This window comes from Apis dorsata, unplaced genomic scaffold (genome assembly GCF_000469605.1).
Source record: "Apis dorsata unplaced genomic scaffold, Apis dorsata 1.3 scaffold_74, whole genome shotgun sequence".
Lineage (NCBI taxonomy): Eukaryota > Metazoa > Arthropoda > Insecta > Hymenoptera > Apidae > Apis > Apis dorsata.
The window spans coordinates 915,640-925,702 of record NW_006263372.1 but is presented as its reverse complement, the minus strand read 5'-3'; the positions used below and the strand labels follow the sequence as shown (position 1 = coordinate 925,702).

General features: G+C 24.3%; 2 protein-coding genes across 2 annotated transcripts in view; both read left to right on the top strand.

Moving 5' to 3' along the window:
- Positions 1-761, top strand: part of LOC102675678 — an 8,396-nt gene extending 7,635 nt beyond the window's left edge. The window contains exons 9-10 of the mRNA XM_031508128.1: positions 247-285; positions 467-761. Coding sequence (XP_031363988.1) covers positions 247-285; positions 467-604 — 177 coding nt within the window. The 3' untranslated portion in view covers positions 605-761. The remainder of the gene's footprint in view (positions 1-246; positions 286-466) is intronic.
- Positions 762-3,540: 2,779 nt separating this feature from the next.
- LOC102672745 (alpha-tocopherol transfer protein-like) lies at positions 3,541-9,833 on the top strand. Its single transcript, XM_006610479.2, has 5 exons — positions 3,541-3,733; positions 7,446-7,584; positions 7,964-8,123; positions 8,767-9,236; positions 9,608-9,833. Exons 2-5 carry the CDS (start codon positions 7,446-7,448, stop codon positions 9,757-9,759), a joined length of 921 nt encoding a protein of 306 aa, XP_006610542.1. The 5' UTR covers positions 3,541-3,733; the 3' UTR covers positions 9,760-9,833.
- Positions 9,834-10,063: the final 230 nt, after the last annotated feature.

Sequence of the window (10,063 nt, the reverse complement as noted above, 5' to 3'; positions counted from 1 at the left end):
TTTCCTTTTTTTTTTTTTTTTTTGAAATGAAAAGTATAACTTTTATTTTGAAATAAAAATAATTTCACCATAATTCAAAACTAATTTTGAAAGAGAAATTGCAAATTACGTAATACTAAACTGTCAGAATTGAAATTTTAATTAATTAAAAATATTGTTCTTTAATTAAAAATATTGTTATATAAATAATATCTTTCATAATAATTATCATTCGATATAATTAATATTGTCTTTTCTTTTGTGCAGAATGAAATTATTAAAACCGTTGCTGATTTAAATGCGAAGGTATTTATGATTCAAAGTTTTATTTTATAATAATTTATTGCAATTTATAAAGTATATACTTATTGAAATAGAAATTATTGCATATGATTTAAAATATTCAAAATTAAAATTAAATTTTAACAAACCATATTTTTTTAAAAAAATATTAATTACAAAAATATTTGTAAATATTTAATTACAGGAAGAAACAAAGAACGAAGATACAGATTTATTGCCGAAATTGGACACAAATTCAGCAAACTTCAAAATGGCGGACAAATTTACCACAATTTTAGGTATAATACTCTCGATGGTTGGCGCATTCACACTCACCTCTTAAAGAATATGTCGATTTAATTAATCGACTGATCTTCGACTTCTTTATTTTTATAGAAGCTATTTGAAATTTTTCTTGAGTAAAAAGTATAATATTGAAGTTATAATTTTGATTTCTTTGTGTGAAAATATATACGATTGATTTTGAAGATAAAAGTGATTAAAAATGTGCGAAATTGATTAATCTGTTACTTCAGAAATTTCTTACGATTTTTCTTTGTATCATTTGAAACTAATATTTAAAAATAATATTCCTCTTTTTTTTAAACATTTTTGTCGAAGAACTTTCGTTAATGATAAATTTCACGCTTAATTCTTTTATGAATTTGAAGACTATAAAGAGTATAAAGAGATTGATTTTTAAAAATTCTAAATATAAACTTTTTCGTTTTTGTTATACTTCATTTTCTTCGAGGAAGTCAATTTTTTCTTCAAATTTCAATGTAGAATGAACGTGTATAAGTACATAAAATAACTTGAAGATATAAATATGATGGATTTAAAAAAAAAAATTCTATTTTCTATGTGATATATCGATTTTTGTAACGTATCTGTCGAAATTGTAATTTCTGTATATAAATAAAAATATACTCTGCATAATAGTTTTTGATTTCACTATTATTTCAATGGAATTGATGAATTTAGTTTTTTGAACGATTCAATTGATATTTAATTACGAATCTAAATTATGTGTAAAAAAAAAAATGCAAAAATAAAAAAAAATTAAAAAATGTATAAATTTTATAATAAATGCGTAATAATTAATATATAATTGATACAATTATCTAACTGTATAAAATTGAAATATACAACAGGATTGTTTTATAATTTGTAGATTGCAATAATTTTCAATTAACCTACTAACGCACATAAATTTATAATCCACGTCAGTAAATAGGTCATATGTAATAACAAAGCTGTTAGATTTCGAAAGGAAAAAGGATTTTGATGATTATCAGGTTATAAAAAATAGCTACGTTACTTCCTTCTTTTCTATTATATAATTCTTTCAGAAGTTTCTAAAATTCGTGCATTGCTTTCCATTATTTTTCTAGTTATTGAACTGGTCTATTTTTATTTTTCATTTTTTTATTAATTTTTCTTTTTCGACGAAAACATATGAAAAATTTTTTGATTTAACCAATATGACAAACTTTTTTGTGAATTTTATAAAAATTTTACCAATTTTTTAATTTATTTTTTTTTATTTTTTTTTATCTTTTTTTAATTTATTTTTTATTATTTTAGTTTTATTATTGTAATAAATTGTAAAAAATAAATAATACTTTAATATATACAATTATGTGTCATTAATTTTTTAAAATAAGAATCTTCTATGTTAATAAGATGCAAAGTTATATAAATCATTGTAAATGCTAATTTTCATTCCAATTAAACTAAAAACTAATAATTGTTTATATAAGTACATTGTTTGTTTGATGTCAATAATGATGTAATAAAATCAATTGGCATAATGATCTTTAACATTTAAACGATATACTTATTTTTATATTTATATAAAATTATACTTCTATAAATGCATTGATATTGTTATATTGCTTAAAATTTTCATTTTTTTAAAAGAAAATTTACTGGCTTAATGTAATTATCATCATTTTCTCGTGTGCTTACATTTTCATAAATGTCTCTAGATATATTAGTCTAGTAAATTGAAATTTAGGGATTACTAGATATCTTATCGATATAGTTTTTGCACAATCGTAAATTAAGTTCAAATTTAAATTTATCTAATTTAATTGAGAAGAAGTCTAATCGAAACCATCGAAAAAATTAAGTAAAAATATTAATATATATACAATATAAAAAAATAGAAAAAAAGCCTGTCAGACAACATAATTATATTTAAAAAAATTTGATGTGATGATTATATCTAGTTGATTGTTTAAACTTCAACGTATAATTCTGAAGAAATTATTACATTATTTTATGGATTAAATTTTTTTTTTATTTTAAAACAAAACAAAATATTCTTTGCTAAGTGTTAAAATATTAAGTGAACGTAATCTATGCGATTGGTTAAATGTCAAAAATCAAAACAGGAGTCCATTTTTAAATCTTGATGATCTATAACGCTATTAATTCTCTTGGAATAATATTATTATAGTAAAATTTTACAAATCATAAGTTATCAATATTGATAAATTTTCTTATATTTATTAAGTTTTTGATTATTTTATTTTAAACTTATAAAGAAAAAAATTTTAACTTATAATAATTATTATATTATAATTTATAACTTGTTAATTAACAAAGTTACGTCATGCTCATAATAAAATTAAATTATTAATTATTAATATTTATTAATATTTTTTATAATAATTTATTAACCTTTAGAATTCTAGAATTAATAAATTACTAAAAATCTATATTATCAGCAAGTCTATTCAACTGATTTACAATTTAAGATAAAATTCATAACAAAAAATATTTTCATTAATTTTTGTCTTTTTCCAGAAGAATTAAAAATATTATTAATAAATTACAATACAAAAAAAATCTACACTGATTTAACTAATCTATACTCAATGATAAAAACGATTATAATATTAATTTCATCAATGAAATCATCAAATTGGGAGCCTCATGATAGAAATTCGATAATCATTCTATCTTCATAGTTAGTTCTCTTAATTAATCACATTATAATAATAAACTAACAATATCTATTACATATATTGAATCTAAATATTAGAGGCATTCTTATCATTACTCATTTTTACTTATTCTTTTGCATATTAAATTTGAAAAATCAACGACAAACTATTTTCACCATTAAAAAAATCATCGTAAAATTTTAATCTTTTTTCTCCTATTTTTATCCTAGTGTCCACTAGGACCGATTGTGTCCAGAATGTTTGTGTTTCATCGTTCAATGCGACTCGCGAAGAGAAAATCGAGAGTGGGGCATCACACGATATAAAGAAGAACCGGTCCAAGAGGTAATCGTTCCCACTCTATCGGCTGTTCTCCATCTCTTCGGTTCTCTGCACAGAGTGTCTTGCATTTCTCTCTTCGTGACCGGCCGTGGTTGGTTATCGTAGCCGATACTTTTGTTCCCGATTATTCGTACCATTGTCTTTTGGATTGAACGTTTCGTCGCTGCTTGGCCAAGGTAAGGCAACGAATCTGCAAAATTTTTATGAACATTGTATGCGTTTCGATGACAAAATTTGATGTGTTATTATTATTATTATTATTATTTCTAATTTTATTAATTCAGTGCACGTGAAACTTCGTACACTCTGAGTTTGAGAATTGGACAAAATTTTATTTTTTTTTTTAAATTTGTTCAGATAGAAAATGTTTTGAAAGAATGAGAAGAAAAGATTTTAATTATGAAAAATTTAAGTGCGAAAGAATGTAAGAAAATATGAAGCATCTTACAAAGAAGTGAAAGAGGTTAAAATAGATTTCTAATTCAAGTTCCATTTCTTCAGTTGGACTCATAAAATTTTTAATTTCGCGATCTACATGTCGGATTTTAATATCTTTATGACTTATTGTTTGTGAATAATTTAAATTTTTCCCCGATGAAAATTTAATAAATCGAGTTTGGAACTGAATTGCGAATGAAATCAATCGACTTTTAAATTTTAAATGACAACGATTTATTATTGGAATTATTTGTTTGATGTTATTCTTGAAATGTTATTCTATTGGTATAAAAGATGAAGAAATTTCTATTTAAAGTTCATTGTGAAATAAGAAAAAGTAAGAACTACGTTGAATAGTAAAGGTGATGTTGATTTTTGCCTTTCGATCGTCAATAGTTTTTTTGACATGAATAGTAACATTTTCGTCATTTTTTACATTGTTACATTTCAATGAACACTGAGAAAGAATTTAATGAATTGATAGTTTTTTGCACAAAATCATGTAACCATAGATTCTTAGATTAGATAATTGTTAAAACATATCGTGAACGACAAGAAATGGATAATCGACTAGCAGAGGAAAAACAAACACGTGATATTGAATCGAGATTCGTGTTCTTTGATCATATTTTTTTTTGCACGCAAATTTTTATATAATTTTATTATAAACGATATTTTACTTATTAAAAAAGAATAAACTAATAAATTATTTAAAATAATAATATATAGTCAACTCGATAATCTTCTAAATCCATCAACAACATTAAAGCTTTCACTTATTTCGAACAAATTTCTAAATCTCGTTAAATTTCACAAATTGCACAATTTCAGTTTCTTGAGAAATGTTGTAAATGTTGTAAACGTAGTTTCATGAAAAATGTGTATAATAATAAGTGTATTCCTAAATTTTCGCAAAATAAGGATCAGGCGAAAGAAAGTGAAAGATCGATTCACATATATATGTTTCCTTTCTATCGAGTTGCCCAATATCAGATTCTACCAAGGCTGGTATTTTGTAATTTGATAGTTTTTACGGTGCGCGAAGAAACACATTTGCTTCAAAAGAGAAACGAAAGTGAACTTTGTTCAATCGTAGTTGGGAATAGTTCGTCGATTTTTCCATTTGTTCCACAGGAAATACGCGATATTTCAGAAATTGGTTTAGAAATACGTTCTTTGACGTGCGAGGAATTTATGAAGTGACTTTATTTAAGAAACGTGAGTTGAGAAATATATGAATATGTTGTAAATCGATAAATATGGAACGATGTGAAGGTACAAAGTGAAACATGTGAGAGAATATTAAGTTGACAGGAGAAGAAATAATTTTGTGAAATCCTTAATATTTGATGGATATTAAATTGTAATTAGATTATATCGTTGATTGGTAATTAGGAAATATCATTAAAAGAAGATAATTTTTTGAAATTGTTGAATTGTTGAATTATTTTGAATAATAATTGGATTTTACGATGGATGACAATTACAAAATATTATAAATTAAAAGAAGAATAATTTTCGAGAAATAATGAGTTGTTGTGAATGTGATAGATATTAAATTGTAATTATTTTTAATAGAATATATGCATGTATACATTTTGTACAAATTGATATCCAGAGAAAAAAATATTCTTTTGGAATGAATCGCAGAAAATAAAATTCATTAGCTATATTTGTCATAGATATAAATGTTATGGAAGAGAACTTTAATGAATTTTTGTTATATTAAATATTCTACATTTCTTAATTTTATGGTATAAATGAATGAATATAGGATAAGAATTTTTACATTATTCATTGTCAAAGAAACAAAAAAGAAAAAATATTAGAATTCTAAATTGTTTTATCTTATGACAAATTTTATCTATGATATCCTTTTATCTATGATAATCCTAAGATATTTTTAATTCTTTCTAGTTTTAAAAGTTTCATTGAATATCATTGCACTGTAACATGAATAAATAAACTTGCAATTTTCATCTGTATTCTTCAATTTTTTATTCTTAAGTAAAAATAATTTTTCAATAGCAAATAATTGCAATATATTATGTACCATATTACAAGAGAATTAAATTTTTTTTAAATCAATCCAAGAAAAGAAGAAGAAAAGATATAAAAAAAAGAAAACAAGAAAAAGAAAAAAGAAAAAACAGAAGAAATAAAAAAGAAGAAGAAGAAACAGCGAAAGGTGTTGATAAGATAACTTTTTTCCAAGAAAAAAAAAAAAAACATGGATTCCTCTCGGTCAAGCGTGACAAGTTAGAGAAAGTTTAGTGTTAGGCAAGCTGCTTCTGGTCAGCATTAATTTCTCGTATAAGAACGATGTGTATCTCGACTATTTGCGTAACCTGTTACAGTGCACATTGATCGTTGCACGTGCAACATTGCATCAACTAATATGTTTATTATCCAAAACTAGAAGTTATTTTCTTCTTGTTCCCTATCGAGATACTTGCATTAACTACGATGTGTTTACTTTTAAAATCGATGACATGAAATTTATACAAATTTTACGAAATTTCTTATATGATCTCTATAATGATTATATCCATTTCTATTTAGGACAAATAATTTGGTTTAATTCGAGTCTCATTTTTTTTTTTTTTTGCAAAAATAAAAAGTAAATGTTCACGATGAATGTATTGAACTAAAATTTTTTATCAGATTATTTTTTGTTTATTGAAAAAATGATAAAGGAAATAACGTATTTTTCAATAAATTGCGCAAGTGGTTTCGCATGCAAGATTACATTAGATGTCATAATTAACATGCTTAAAATTACACGACATTCTATCTATCACAAATTAACTTCCTTTCCAACGATAAGTATACGAAAAACATTGATTATTTATTAATGCAATTTTCTTTTGATTCATTCATGCATGATATATTAATATAGGATACATAAATAATAAAATAATATTAATACGAATTATGTATATATTTTCAATAACAATATGTATAAATTTTCTTCTTTTTTTTATAACTTTTTTAATTTTTATTAATGTAATGTAAAAATTGTATTAAAGTAAAAAAGAAAATTATGAAACTTTATGAAGATAACAAAAACAAAAAAAAAATAGAAAAAAAGAACGAAAAGAAGAAACGAAGAAAAAAAGGTGAATGATATCACAAAACAACTTATCAAAAAACATAAAAGTGAAATTATTATTTACCAATAACATGTTTTTAAATATGGTAATATTTAAATAGTTGAAAGTGGCTCGTGACACGGTAACATTAAAGAAAATTACTCAATTGTTGGTTAAAAAAGATTGGAAGATATTGAAGAAAATTGTTAAATTCATTTCGTAACAATTATTTCTATGTAGAAACAATATTACTTGTTCAATTATACGAACAACTGTGTCATGTTTTTTGTTCGATTATGGAGATTCAAGCATATTTCGAATTAAGTTTGTTCTCCTTTAAACCATAACCGGTTTCCAGATGTTGCTGATCCAACCGTCGGAAGAGATGTCGAAGCAGATTCGCGTGGAGTTGAATGAAAATGTGGCGACACGCGATAAGGATGTGGAAGTCATCAAGGAATGGCTATCTAAGCAACCACATTTACCCCAGTTCGATGGTAATTACATTTCGATCGATAATTTCTCGTTATCTGCTAGAAGATAACGTGTTTCGAGATCTTTGATCATTTTGATATGCAACACGAATAGAATAAAAAGAAAATTATAATTGAAAAAGAAACGTTTAGTAAAAATTTAAAAAAATCGATTAAGAATTAATGAAAATGAATAATAATAATGATGAATTAATAATAATGAAAAAGAAGGAATAATTGATGCTTGAAAGAAAATTAAATTGTTTTATATTGGTTAATTTTATTTTTTGAAATAGATATGTAATTATTGAAAAAAAAAGTGAATTAAATTTTAATCTTAAAGAAAAATCTTGTTTATGATATTTAAATATTTTATTCAAAAATTATCTTTTTTCTTTTTTAGATGATTACAGACTACTGACGTTTCTTCGAGGTTGTAAATTCTCCTTGGAAAAATGTAAGAAAAAACTGGACATGTATTTCACGATGAGAACCGCAATCCCAGAGTTCTTTACTAATCGAGATGTCACTTTACCAGAACTAAAAGAAATCACTAAAATTATGTAAGCCTTATATAAATTATTAATGATATTTTTCACGATTATATGATATTAATAATTTAATAATTAATTCGCGAAATAATTATAACCTAACACTTCTTTTGCTTTTTTTTTCTTCCATTTTATATATATTTAATTGGAAATTATTTTATACATTTTTTATCTTTTTTTATTCATTTTATCATTTATTTATTATATTAATTTAGAATTATATTAATTTTCTGAAATCTTTTATGAAGTCAATTATTTTCAAATTTCCATGAATCATGCACTAACACAAATCATGAACTAAATAGGAAACTTTCCGAGAGAATATTTACATAACATAACAAGAAAAGTTCTAATTCGTTTTAATAAACCTCAACTGTTTAGTATTAACCTCTATTTCAGAAAGAAGGAATTAGTCAGAAGAGAAAAACGGTTTTAATCTTTAAGTTTTAAATATATATGTTCTTGAAAAAATGAAGAAAATTAATAACTTTAGTTATTTCTTCTTTTCTTCTCCAATTTCTGAACAAAATTTTTAATTATTTTCATTATTTTTCTATCTTGTGGTTTTTTCCATCAATTTTTTTCTTATCGTCACAAATTTTTTTTTTTCTTCATTATGTACATAACCACAACAACACGATTCTTCTTTTTTCAGTCAGATTCCTCCATTGCCAGGCTTAACAAAGAATGGACGACGAGTAATTGTAATGCGTGGTATCAACAAGGATCTTCCAACCCCAAACGTGGCAGAATTGATGAAACTGGTTTTAATGATCGGCGACGTACGTTTAAAGGAAGAATTAGTGGGAGTCGCAGGAGATGTGTATATTTTAGATGCTAGTGTCGCAACGCCATCTCACTTCGCCAAATTCACACCAGCTCTCGTGAAGAAATTCCTAGTATGCGTGCAAGAGGCATATCCAGTAAAGTTGAAAGAGGTGCATGTGGTGAACATTAGTCCTCTGGTCGATACTATCGTCAATTTCGTAAAACCATTCATTAAAGAAAAAATTCGCAACAGAATCTTTATGCACAGTGATTTGAATACTTTATACGAATATATCCCTAGGGAAATATTGCCAGCCGAATATGGCGGCGATGCTGGACCTCTACAAAATATACATGGTAGGTTAAAAAAATTGTTATATTTATTAATGATTTTTTTATTATCTAGGATGTTTCTTTCTTATTGTGAAATTATCAATCTAGGAGAATCTAATTTTTCTTTTATAAATTAAATGAGAAAAATATAAAAAATTTAAAATTTCTATATTATCAATTAACAATTATTAATTATCTATCACTTTTGCAAAAGTTAGAAGTTTCAATAACTTTATTGCTGGTAAATTAAAATATAAATATAAATCTTATAATCTATTTTTAATATAAAAATCTCATCTGTATTTTATTAAAAATTTAACATTATTCTAGTTTAGTTAATTTCCTTTCCAATATTTAATTAATTAAAATTTATTTTTTTTTTTTTTTTTTTACAGAGACTTGGATAAAGAAATTAGAAGAATATGGTCCCTGGTTCGTAGAGCAGGAATCAATAAAAACGAATGAAGCACTTCGACCAGGAAAGCCAAAGACTCACGACGATTTATTCGGATTGGACGGATCGTTCCGACAGTTGGTGATCGATTAAATCTAGAAATCTGTCAATGATGACAACTTGATTAACTTTCATCTCGGTGCTAATTCGAAGAAAATTCGCTGGAAGGAAAAAGAGAGATGAAACATCTGCATCGCAATTTTTTTTTTTCGACGTACAATTTGAATATATAACTTTTTTATACTTTTTTTAAATCGAAATTTTATAGATATTTTATAGATATTTTATAGATTTTTAAAAATTTATTTTAATTCCGTGGAAAAAATCTAAATTCTTAAGATAAAATAACTGCCAAATTTTTATAGAGTCAGTATTAGATAATATCTAATTCAATCGT